The sequence below is a fragment of the Vidua macroura genome, chromosome 8 (genome assembly GCF_024509145.1).
Source record: "Vidua macroura isolate BioBank_ID:100142 chromosome 8, ASM2450914v1, whole genome shotgun sequence".
Lineage (NCBI taxonomy): Eukaryota > Metazoa > Chordata > Aves > Passeriformes > Viduidae > Vidua > Vidua macroura.
In genome coordinates, this window is record NC_071578.1 from 13,452,479 (window position 1) to 13,465,585 (window position 13,107).

Sequence of the window (13,107 nt, forward strand, 5' to 3'; positions counted from 1 at the left end):
CTTTCAGAATTCACTAGTCCAGAACAGTTATCGTGAATAGGTCCAGAATTCACTGCACCTATTTGCAATAACTATTAGTGTATGAGCAATATCAGATGAAACCAAATCTCCGTGTCCAGCAGCCATTTTGTGGCTCTCAGTAGCCAGTAACTGCTGCCTGCAAAAAAGCATTTGGAGACTACCATGTAATACTGCCTGGACAATATATTCTCCAAGCTTCTTATGACCTGGCCTCATGAGCCAGATGCAGCTTCTTTGTAACATTGGCAGTACATTTCTGTTAGGACCTATCAAGTAGAGTGACATTACCTCTTTTTCCTCTGGACTGTAAGGGAGAACTAGGTTTTCTGTGTTTTGCTTTCAACCCTTTAAAACATATTGTAGAACATGTGTGTGAATCTTCTTTGCCCTCTTTATTCATCCCACAAGGCTAATAAAGCATTCTTCTGTGAGAATTTGAAAATAAGATAAATTTTGTAATTTTGCAAAGACAGTAATGTATGTCAAACTGAAGAGTACTTTATGTTTTATTCTCAAATATGCATCCTGATGTGTTGAATCCACAATATGTACTCTTTTCATTTTCTCTTTTTCCCTTTTACTTCTACTGATACTTCTACTGAGAAACAAAGAACTGCTGAAGGACTAAATGGTCATCTGGTAATTTGGCACATACATAAATCCTTATGTAATAAAATTACTTGTAAAAGTTGGCTCTTACAGTAAAAGCATGTTCTTCTCTCCTTCTGTGGTTGAAAAGGTTGGGAAGGAGGAGTTCCTTGGTTTGTTATCAAAAGGCAGAGAGGTGTATTGATAGCATGAGAATGCCCAGGTCAGGCAGACCAGAGCTCATCCACTGCCAACTCCAGCACTGTGGAAAGTGCTGTTGAATGGGAGCAAGGAAGTCTGGCCTCTTTTGGTACTCCATTGCCCTCCTGTCCCTGCAGCATCTACTCCTGTTCCACTAGGGATGTCTGGATGATATCTGTGCTAAGTATCTGTGGAGCTGCTGTCCCTGAGTTTGTTTGGTCCCTTTTTCCACTTCTGATGATGTTTCTTTGCACAATGTCCTAGGGCAAGAAGCACCAGAAGCTCACTGCCAACTGTGTGAAGAAGTGTTTCATTTTATGTTCTTTAAATTTATGATATAATAGTCAAATGTCAGTAGTCCTGGTATTGTGGGATTTGATGAACAAGTTATGCTGGAAGTTCAGTTGGTGCTGTTCTTATGAGATGTAATGTGTGGGTGAAAGTAATCAAAATTAAGCAATACACTAGAATAATTATTTGTATTTGCATTCTGACATGCATGAAACTTTTGAATAGTGCATAGTGAGCTGCTTTCATTCTCAGAAAATGCTGACGTCTCTAGGTTTAGCATTTAGTATTTCACATTTTGTGTTTGGATTGTCAACCCTTTCCCATTTGTAAATGTGGAGAAAGCCTGTTGTAAGCCCAGCTTTTAAAAAGCTGGCATGCAACCAGGGTTTGTGCATACCTGTCTTGGGAGGAAAAAGACTGACAAGATTTGAGTTCATGGTTCAGTTCACAGAGCCACAGACTTCCTTGTTGCTTTCAGTAAATGTTTATGTGGCTGAGCTTTTGATCTGCAAAGTGGAGTTTGTAGTAGCTTTCCTCAATCAGGGCTCCTCATAAAACTTACAGTACGTAGCAGACAAGTTGTGCAGAAATACTGCATATGGAATTCTAGGAATTAAATTGCAAGTGAAAAAAATCACAGATTTACAATAAATGTTGGTTAAATTACACAAATGTGAAAACTGAACAAAGAATCTTACCAATTCTTCATGTTTTTTTGCCTTCACAATCTAGTTGAATTTAACTAATACCATGCCTGTAAAATGAAGTTTGCATGGTATTGTCCGAATGTCAGTGCAAAGCAGATGGTATCAACTTTTTGTCTATCAGTTGGGATGCTATATCTAAGCCCCAATTCATAGTAGTTTATACCATTCTGATCTTTCTTCTGAGGAGAAAGTTTTATGCATACCAGGGTGATGGTTTTATGATGTTGGCAAATATTTGCAAGAGGCAATCAGGCTTCTGTTTGCTTGTGGCCTAATCCAGTTTAAATCTGAATGTCTCCTGCTGAAAGATGCACTTTGTTCATCTGCACAGCACCTTGAAAGAATTCATGTGTTTGAATTTTTCAGTTTCTCCTTCTGGGTCTAGAGACAGAAATTGCTTGCTGGCTGTTAGTCAAAGCAGATATCAATGTTGTGACATGTAAGGAGAACTGCTGGAGCCAGAATATTCTGCATTCCAGTCTGTCACTGATTGTTTTCTGGTTAGAGAGCTCAGTGAGAAATAAAACATGAACGCTAAAGCAATGGAGAAGACAGGGCTTCTGTGATCTCTTTTGTTTCTGTTTTGAGGTGAACTTTAAAGGGGCTCTGTAAATAAGTAAGGTGGGAAGGACTGTGATTTCCTTTATTTCTCCAAGAATGTTTGTACTGTGCTGGTCCAGTACAGATCCACCTAAGCCAGTATATTGATTTCCTATGGTGTGCAGTAAGGAATGTTTCATGAGGATGGTAAGAACTTAGGTGAATGTTATCAAATGATTGAGAACACTCAGTTCCCATCAGTTGGTGCTTACCTGAGCTGGGGGCTGTCGGCAACACTGGGTTTGTGGACACACCTCCTATCACTCAGCGTAAACCCCTTTTAATCTCTTTGCATTTTTGCCTCTGACATCCTTTGCCATGTGCCCCTCTGCCAGTTTTTATGTTGCTGCTGACAACATTTTACACAGTCAGGTGTCTGGCAGAGGGGCAAGAGAGGGAGATTGTTTTTTGGTTCTTGGCACTGAGGGAATCTGGCTCTGGTGATGGAGCTTTGGGGCAGAGGGAGAAGTATAGGAGCCCTTATCATACCAGTGTTGTCCACATGTTTTGTAACCTGTAGCAGGTTTGGGGTTGAAGTCATTTCAAATTAAGCAAATGGAAATCATAGCAAGCCCTAAAGAAAACATCTCCTGAGATTGCCAGTGAGTATTACAGGGAGATAACTGACAGGCAGTTCACTACAAGTCTTTGTGCATCCTCCCCATTAAAGCAATCTTAAAATATCATGAATGTTATATGCTTTACTTAGTGCTCTTGAAAATGTCTTTGTAACAAGTTTAATTTCATTCTTTTTCAGCGTCTTTCTTGGGGTTTTCCCACACAAATTTTTGAGGTGGCAACATCTTCTCTGTGGTCCACTTTCTACTCTTGAAACAAATCAAGTTGGTGCTTGCTTTTGAGCTGCCACTTTTGCATGGAAGCATTTTTCTGTAAATGGTGGCAGGTGTATTAATCCCATACTGAAGCTCTTAGATGCAAAGGTGCTAAGGGTGAGGAGGAGAGCTTGTGTTAGAAGCTCCTGAGTTCTTCAGGCATACTAGTTTAAACAGCCAAGTCAACCAAATTCTAATTGTAAGCCCACTTTGTAAGTATTGTTCATACACTTCCCTCAAAAGGGAGAGATACTACAAGTGATGTGTTCTGCAAGGACTCTGAAGTCTGCAGCCCCAACTGGGGGTCACTTGGTCAGGACAGCATTAAAGAAAAAAGGCATTCTACTTTAAAACAATTTTAAAAGCTTTACATAACTGGGGAGATAAAATACAACAATGGAATGTGCTCTGCATTTGCTCCCTTCTGATTATAACATTCATTGTGTCCCATGTATTTTACATTTTATATTCTGATAAAGTCAGATGTTTATTCACATTTGACTTACTCTCTGATAACTAGTGTGTAGAAATCACCTTGCTTTAATTGTTTAATTGTTCCATGATGCAGCATTTCGTGAAAGAACAAAAGCTGAGATGAGGTTTTTTTTTTCAATTTTCAAAGAGAAGAAAAATCTTTGTCTTTGTATTTCCGTACTGTAAAATTGTACATGGGTTCTCAGAGGACATGCATGCCCTGAACATAGACTTTTGCTATAAACTAGTTTATATTGGTTTGAAACATTTACATCTTAGAAAAAGGAAATGTAGTAGAGTAGTAGAGTTAGTGTAGGTTTCTGTGCCAAAAATGTCGTGCCTGAAAGAAAATTGTGTTCTTCTATTCATAACCATTTTAATCTTTCTGCAGACCTACAACAGCTGTGCCAGACTGTGCTTAAACCAGGAAACAGTATGTCTGGGAAGCACTGCTATGAAGACTGAAAATTGTGTGGCCAAAGTAAGTAAGAGAACGGCTTTGGTTTTGAGGGATTTTTAGCAAATTGTTCATTGGTAGTCAACAAAAAGTTCTTGTTAAATATTACAGTTAGGAAAAAATATTTAAACAAAGAGTAAGTACTGGGTAGGCTTTTCTGTCCTTCAGTGTAGGATCCTGTTTTGCTGTTTTTCTCTGCTGGAAATGATTACTTGAGTCCTGAGCTATGTAGGATTGAAGGGTTCATTTTGCCATACAAGTAATAGGCTTTTCCAGTGGGAGGACCTATGCTGGCCATGTAATTAGCTGTGGCAACTTCCAATGACAAATGTCCAGATACATATTAGAAATACTGCATGAGAGCTCTGTGTATCATGGTTCCCTTTCTTAGCTACCAGAATGGAGGTACAAAAAGACTCTTCAATTAAAATACAGTAAACACTCTACTTAAAGGAAAAGGACAAGGGAGATATTACAGTCAGAATGGTAAGAAAATTAATTTATTAGCCTGTCACAGAAAAGTAATTTCTTGACAATTAAGGTAGATGTGATTGGAAAGGATGAGGTGCCATTAGCCACCCTCTTTTCTTAGAATTCAGCATAACTAGAGTAAAACAATGTACAGCTTGGTCTGTTTGTGAATGGAGGACATTTGAGCCATGATGATGTGTGGAAGAGCTGCATAAAGGATGTGTTTAGTCTTGTGTAAGCTTTGTATTTCCACTGAAAGGAAGTTTAGAATGGGCATGCAGGACAGATCAGTGCATGCAGCCATCTGTTACTGAAACCAGCTGGCATTTTGCTGCTCCTCTGTCACCACAAACCTGACCACTCAAAAGCCTGTTTTCTCTTTCAGTTATTATTCCTTGATCTTCTTGAAGTGCATTTCTTTCATACTTTGATTGGTTGTTAAAGGTGCCTTGTCCCTTCAGGGGCCACTTTTGTACTGACCTTTAAGATAATTTCCCAGCTAAATCTTTGCTGGGGTTTTGCTGGTGAAATTTGGATGTCCCATTACTTTTGACTCTAGTCAGGGAATTGGCTACCATAGAAGTTCGTAATGGTGCTTGCAGGTGGCTTAGCACTCATAAACTGTGTTTGACATGCCAGTTACCTTTCACTGGAGAAGCACTTCTGAGAGAAGCTACCAGTTCTGGTACAAATTCCTGGTATAAGGTTTGATACCAGCACTTCCATTCTTAACATGACTGGTCTTGCACATTGCTTCCTAAGGTGTTTTATGATACAGACTAGGTGAAACTCTTTAAGCAGAGCAGCTCTGGCTGAGTTGTCTCATCATAGAGCATTGTTCCAGTGCCATAAAGCAGTGCACAGCAAGCTCATGGGAGTAAACCCATTCAACCCCATCTACTCTACAGTGTCCTGTTTGACCTGATTGCCTCACTAAGGAGCAAGGGTGTGCAAGAAGTACAGCTAATTTTAAGTGGTGCCTCTTTTAAATAAAATCACATACTTTAACAACTTCATGTCCTAATAAGCTCTCCAAAAGTTATGTTTTCAGCAGGTTTGTGGTGTGGGTAGGGCTTAAGGCAGGAACAGCAAGACTTGTTTCATGCTATTGAGGATGAATTTGAGACATCATCCTGGAGATAAAAAAGTGTATGTTTTAAAAGTATCATGTCTCTATATGCTGTAGGGCAGTATATATGTATATATACTCTTGGACAGTCTGCCATCGTATATGTATGGAAAACCATATATAAATATAAATATATATCTTTCTCTAAAAAAACATAAGGACTTTTCTGGGGGTATAATTCCTCTAGTACTACCTTGCCTGGCTGTTGTACTCCTTTCCTTTGCCTTCTTATCTACAAACCAAATGAAGCTGGTTCTAAGAAAGCTTGTCTTTCAAATTCCAGAAGTTTCAAAGCATTTATAAATCCAGCTATCTAAATGCAGATGGTTCAGTGATGGCATAGGCAAATGGCACAACTGTTAAATGTTCCCTAGGTGAAGGGCTTAAGTGGGATTTAGAGAGTTCAGAGGCCTTCTCCTACCACATGCCCACAGCGAGTTTTATCTTCCATGATTGATGTATTTTATAGCCTTGGACTTTAAAATGTTTTGTCAGGGAGGTAGATACTGGAATTGCTACAATTTTCATTATCTGCAGCACTTTTACAAATGTATTGTAGGGGGTTCAATTTTTTTTTTTAACTTGCAGTGAAACACAGAAAGGGTTACTTTGGAAATCACTATTTATTTATTTTTTCTGATTCTGCAGTGCAGTATCAGCCCTGACTAGGATCCACCATCTGCATTATCAGCTGCTTGTCAGATGTGTCAGTCAGTCTGCAAGACACAATGGTTTTTCTGAAAACTAAATTTCTGATTCTGCACCTACTTGTAGAAAAGATAGTTGTGCTCTGTTAAGACTGTATTAATGGCATTTATTGATTGTGTGCTTGACATTTCTAAAAGTTTGTTCAAAGAATGAAATGCAGTTATCCTTGCAGCCACACATACCAGTATTGAGGTATCTTCTCTCGGACTGGAGCACTGCCCATTTGTTAAACTCTCTTGAGAACGATTGCTTCTGTACAGGACATCCACTGTAAACTACCAACATAACAACTGACATTCTTCCTAAAACAGGAGGAGGAAAAAACAGATACACATATTCAGGTGTGGAAAGCATCATAGGGCCACAGTATTTTGATCACTCAAGGAAGTTTGTGTTTATTAGGAAACCTTGTCTGTCTGGTTTTGTGTACAGTGTCATGCTGACTCTGCAGCCAGGTGCTCTGTGCCTTTTGCAAGCCTATGAATTAACTAGTTTTATTCAGACATTTTAAAATAAAGCTGATGAATCTTTGTGTCTTGTTCTTAGCCCTTCTTTTCTGGTATTTGTCCTCTGAAACTCCATTGATAGGACTTCCTTGTTGGGGTAAAAGCAAATAAGGAGCATTAGAAATTGTTTCAAGTGTGTGCATGTTTTGACTGAATAGCTGGGATCTTAAATTAAAAATTATACATTGTGATGGACAGATTTCATATGTGTGATTTGTAACATCATTTCTCTTGCATCTGCCAGAGTTTTTCTGTTATTTTTTGGCATCTTTTTGCCCCTTGATAAACAAATCTGATGTATATTCAAGCCAATGTCTTCTAAAAGGAAATGCAATCTCTAACTGTGTTTTTACATGTGTGTGTACACACACAGGCATATATATATATATTAAAACGCCTTCTTTCTGTTTCTTTAGATACTAAAAAATCTCTGCAAGAAAGTTTCTTTTAATGATGCTACTGGTGTGCAACCACAAGTGGACAACTCCCTCAGGAATTGGTGCTAGGTGCTTAAATAAGGTAGAAATGTAGCATGAACCTGGGCTCCAAGGACAGGGTGTTTGATTTTAATGAGGCTTATTGAAATCTGGCCAAATGAGCATCTGTTCCTATTGTTTGTTCCATATTTTGTAAGCCAGTATCTTCGGGCAGATAATGGTGTTGGTGTGTGCTTCATCCTCAATTAGAGAGGGACATAGTTAAAAGTCCCCTGGCATCTGGCATGTCACTAGGATTCTTTTGATGCTCCTGGGTGTGCAAACAAGTTTCTCTTCTGTTTTGTACCCAGGAAATCTTTCTGTGGTGACCTTCACACTTTCTGTTTGATGTGTGGTGAGGGATGCTCTGGTGTGTCTCCAGTCTCCTTGGCTGAGTATTTGCTTGGATGGATTGTATACAGTCCTGTTTTCAAACAGAGGTCATGCCTTTTCACACCTTTGTGTGGTGTGTTAGGTCTGCGTTTTGCTGTTTGCATCGAGTTCGTTAGATTTTGCATTACCCTGGATCCTAGCAATACCCTTTTGATTCCAAGTGCTCTTTTCTTTCCCAACAGGAGATTGGTGTATAGCTGATCTCAGAGTTCTTCAGTCAATACCCATTTCCTCCATTCATTAGATATGTCTTACTGTTTGTTAACTCCTGCAGTTTGTTCCAGTTCATCTGTATCTCCTGTACAAAGGAGCATTCTCAGTTTCATTTTGCACATTGAATTCTTTCCTACTTGTGCCACAGACAGGCGCCCTATGGCATCCCTGTGAGAGACAGCACTGACGAGACACCTTCAAAATGGCATGCAGCATTCCCAGGTTTCTACTTAGTTCTGGACTCAGCAAGAGCACCTGGGAGAGGTTCTCTGCCTCTACCTTGATCTAAGTAAAACTGGAAGAAGAAAAATATAGTCACACATACCACCCTTGAAAAATCAGACTTGTCTTTCAGACCACCGCTTGCTACTCACGTGTGAAAACTGGTCTTGTTTTTTAAGGTCCTGGCAAACTAAGGGACTTCTCAGGGTCTTTTAAGCATTTTCTGTCTTTTAGGGAATCTTTGCTGTTCATCATACTTCTGAAGGTGGGATGGAGCTCTATTGTGCTTAATTCTGGAAACACAGAACAGGCCTTGGCACTTCCAGCATGCTATGTGAAATTTCCTTTCAAAGATTCATCTTATTATTTAGCTATTGCTACACATTTTACACTCAAGGGTGATTCAGCTAAAGCAAGGAGTGGTGATAGTAGCTGGTAATTGAAATCTTTTCTTTGTCAGTTCTTTCTGCATCGCTACTTTTGAATTTTTAGAACAAACATAGTCTGCACAATAATAACATTAAGTCTGGAATTTTTATATGAATTTAAAGGAGCAGCCACAACCACTCTTTAATAAAGAAGCGTTTAGGGTTCCAGGCTGGATGTTCCAGTTGGCAGTAGGACAAATTGATCTGAAGATGTCCCTCTTGTACTCTCAAGTCCCTTTATGTCACAGATTGATGGCTCTTTTTTTCCAGAGTGTGTGTCTACATTTACTTTGCATGAATAGCACTACCAGCTCAGAGTTCTGCTGTGATATACCACTGACTCAGTGCATCTTCAGATAATGCATTGTTTTCTAGTGATTTTGAAGCCTTTCCAGTCCCTGAGATTGAAACTAGAGCAATTTAATCATGAACAAATATTATTTGGCTAGCAATGCTCAGTTTCCAGATATTTGTTCTACTGTTTTAATAAGAAAGTGTGTTAGCTTCTGTGTAATGATGCAGAGGGACTGTCAGTGGACATGCTTCCAGCCCCAAATCCCTCAATAAAGTATCCTCTACTGTGTCTTGGCTATACCTTTCTCAGGGAGGAACAGCAGTTTCTGAGGTTGTTGCAAACTGGATAAACACTACCTCAGCCACTGGCTGATAGAGATGTAAGCATGTCATTTTACCCTTCTGTTGGAGATATTCTCTCTGTAATGAGAATTGTGTGAATGGCAGGCATTGCAGGGACATTGCTAGGAGTACTTAACATGCAAAAGGTGCTTTGAAAGGGAATTCTCAGACAGCACAAGTAGAAAATGGCATTGGAGTTTTATCTAAAAGCTTTGCCCTAATGATGATCTTCCTGTCACAAATAAGACTATTTTTATCTTCCTTGCTAGGTCCATCTATCTTTTTTTAGGTCAAGACAATCTTTATGCTTTAGTTTCATCTTGGTCTAATAACCTCTTTGCAAATGATGGAGAAAGAAATGTGATATTCCTGCTCCCCCCACTCCACCCCACCATACACATTCTCCAGATTTTGATAGACTTGTTTTATTTATTTCCAAAATTATATCCGCAGGAAACAAGCTGTTTAAATTCAGATTATGCTGAAGCAAAATGGTCCTGGTATGAGAAGCAACGTGCTGTTTTATGAGCGCAGAGTCCCTTTTCTCATAACTGATTGATAGTAAATATTTTCCTGAAGAATTATTGCCAACCATGAACAGTGCAACTGTTTCACTTTTTTTTTCTGTGCTACTTGCTGTACCAGCCATTGTCTGTAATTAAGATCTACAATTCACAATGCAGACGTTTGCACTTCCTCTGGGTCTGAGCTATTTATAAGGCATTTCAGCTGTTCAGAGTTTCTTTTGAGTGTTAAACTATGTGTAAACAGGCTTCTTTAGTCTTCAGTTGCAAAAACATCATGGAGTGGTTGTCATTTCTGCTTCTTTTACCACCCAAAATGACTTTGCATGTCAATGAAACCACAAATTAAAAAAGAATTACACTGGGGGCTTTTTTAAATGCAACAGAGACTTTGAAGAAACAGCAATATAAAAGCTAACTTATACATTGCTTTGTAGCTGAGGGTCTCTTAAGCATATTATGGAGATCAGTTCTCCAAGCTCTGCAGTAAGGATGGTCAGGCAGGGGATAGGCAAAATCTTGATATGAAGAATAGTTTTCAAAGTTTGGTCAACTCAGTGGAGATGTTTCTACTTTTTGGACCCCATGGTTTGGAATCTTGGTAAAGCAAATTGCATTACATTTCAAATTGAGTTCAGTAAATCAACTGGAAGGTCCCCCAATAGATGTTAGAAACTCCATCTTATGTTTGAGTGGTTTCAAGGAAGAGTTTTCTTGTGGTGATGACAGTCAAGCTGGAGCAGGTTACTTGTGGAGGCTCTTCAGCCTCCATCCTTGGAGGTTTACAAGAGTCATGAGCTACCTGATCTGACCTCATAAAGCACCCTGCTTTGAGCAGGAGGCTGAGCTGGAGAACTGCAGGGGTCTCTTCTAAATAAAATCATCTTGGAATCCTCTCAGTGTACAGACAGTGAAGATGTAATAGAAGTCTTTTAAAATGTAGAACTTGACCTGGCATCCTTAGTCAAAATTCCTCTGCGACTATATTATGTGTAGTATCACATGCCGTTGTTCCTTGCTGTGTGTTTGCTGGTTTGGTGATGGGTACTCTGCATAAAGAATTACAGCCTTGAGGTCTTCATTCCAGATCCATCACATCAAGCTTGTAAGAAGTGTTTATCAGGATAAGTGTTACAACCAAACTGGACTTGTATTTGCAAAGTACTTTAGGATCCTTCATGTTGGAAATGTAAAACAGTTTGGAATCCAAGTCATTGGTGGCTTTGGTGATAAATGGTGGCAGACATAGGAAGCATTGCTTTTTAAGTAGTCACCTGCAGTGACAGCACCCTCAAATGGTACAGAATACATGACATTAGATGTCTTTTTAGTATTTTTCAAATACAAGAATTTAAATATTTGTTTGAAAATATGTCCAATTCTTGTGCTAAAGCTTGTGGTATGAAATGCTGTAATAACAGTTTCCTAGTGTAGCCCACTGCAGGGAAGCCACTGATGTGGCCAAGTATCACATTTCAGAAGGCTGAGTGAGTTCTGAGTTCAGCCTAGCAAGAGAGCACCCAAAAATGAGGCAGTTTTTATAGCCTGATGGGGACTAAGGTGGGGAGGGCTCCAACATCTTTGCTGTTGGGAGCAGGCAGGGGAGGGGAGGGGAGGTAGCGAGGAGCGGGTTCATCGTGAGACGCGCACTGCAGCACTGCCCACTGGTGCATGCCGGATCACCCGCACGCAGAGATCACATGGCTCCTCCAAAAGTCAAACGATCAATTCGCCTCGTTTTGGCTCTGTACTTAATGCACAAACAGTGCGATCTGCAGGGCTGTAATTGCATTGTTAGGGCCAAGGAACAAGCCTGTGCCTTTTCAGCAGACAGCTGGCAGGGAAAGAGGCATGTTGTTAGGAAAGAGAGAGGCAAGGCAAATAAAATTACTGCTAACGCTCAGAGATCGGCAGGAGTCCTACTTGCCTAATCTTACCGGTGGGAGCAAGCGGCTGTTGTAATCCAATTATAGCAGCATAAGCAATTTGTTAGACACTCCGCATAATGTAACAATTTCCCAATAAACTCTGACTTGTAATAACGTCGGCAAGAGCCCACATAAATCTGCCCGAATGGTGGGGGCTGGAGTGTTCGGCTGGGGGCTTGTAATTTGTGCCATCAGCACGTTTTGTGGAGTGTGGTGTGGTGCAGTCTTTCAGTGCAGGAATTTTAAGAGGAAAAGCATGGCACGCCCCTCCAAGAGAACACCATTAGCAAGGGTCAAAAGAGATACCAAACAAAGCTAGGAGGTGGCTTTTCTAGGAGGGAGGAAAAATCAAACCCCAAATGCATGGCTCTAGCTGATGAGGATTTAAAAATATTAAAAAGCAGCAATGAAAATTGCAGCATTTTAAATTACATCAGGGGGAGGAGGGGGAGCTAGAATTACATCTGGTTTGGAGCAAGGGGGAGGCGAATACCCTTCTTCATATTTAAGCCATTTAAATATTAAAAAAGAAGCTCAGTTCTTGAAAGGGAGGCTCTGTGCTTACAAGACAGAGAAACCACAGATCCTGTCCCAAGCAATTCATAATCAACAAAGGAAAAAAATTAAACCTTTTCTACTACCCAGTTACCCTCCCGTTGTCTTTCTTGCAGCTCCTAGCTGGCTTCATGCATATTGGCACAGCATCTTGATGATGCATCTGAGAGATAAAACGTAGGTCTAGAACCATTCACTTTGAGCGTACCCCAGTGAATTTAACTTTTTTGGCACAATGATGAATGTCCCCTCTGGTTCATGCAGATCTACACAAAGAACTAATCTAATTTAGATATTATTTAAAAGTAAAATCAGTCTGCTGTGCTCTGCCTGTCACTCTTGGAGTACATTGCCAGTTAGAGCATCGTAGGCACCAGTTAAGGGTTTATGTTTAGCAAGATTTAAGGTATCATATTTCTGTTAATCCCATTATTTAGCATTTCCCTTCACTAAGATGCACACAAGGCAGCAGGCAAAATAATGTAGGACCCTTTATATACAACATAGAGACAGTCAGAGATCCAGAATTTTCAGCGTTTTCTAAACACTGCTGTGGTGTAAAAATTCTTGACTTCATACTGCTAACAATACTTTATTAATTTCTTAGCTCTGGGATACAGTGAGACTTTAGTGTGGAGTGACATTTCTGAACATGTTCCCAAATTGTGGCAGCATAATGCCTTTGCGTAGGGTAAAAAATAGCTCCCAGCCATACAAAAGAGTTTCTCTTCTTTGGACTTTCTTCT

The 13,107-nt window shown here is 39.8% G+C and overlaps 1 protein-coding gene across 4 annotated transcripts in view; it reads left to right on the forward strand.

The window, feature by feature from the left end:
• Positions 1 to 13,107, forward strand: part of BTRC (beta-transducin repeat containing E3 ubiquitin protein ligase) — a 113,880-nt gene that overhangs the window by 57,007 nt on the left and 43,766 nt on the right. For all 4 annotated transcript variants that reach the window (XM_053984225.1, XM_053984227.1, XM_053984226.1 and 1 more), the window contains one exon: positions 4,107 to 4,196. In XM_053984225.1, coding sequence (XP_053840200.1) covers positions 4,107 to 4,196 — 90 coding nt within the window. The remainder of the gene's footprint in view (positions 1 to 4,106; positions 4,197 to 13,107) is intronic.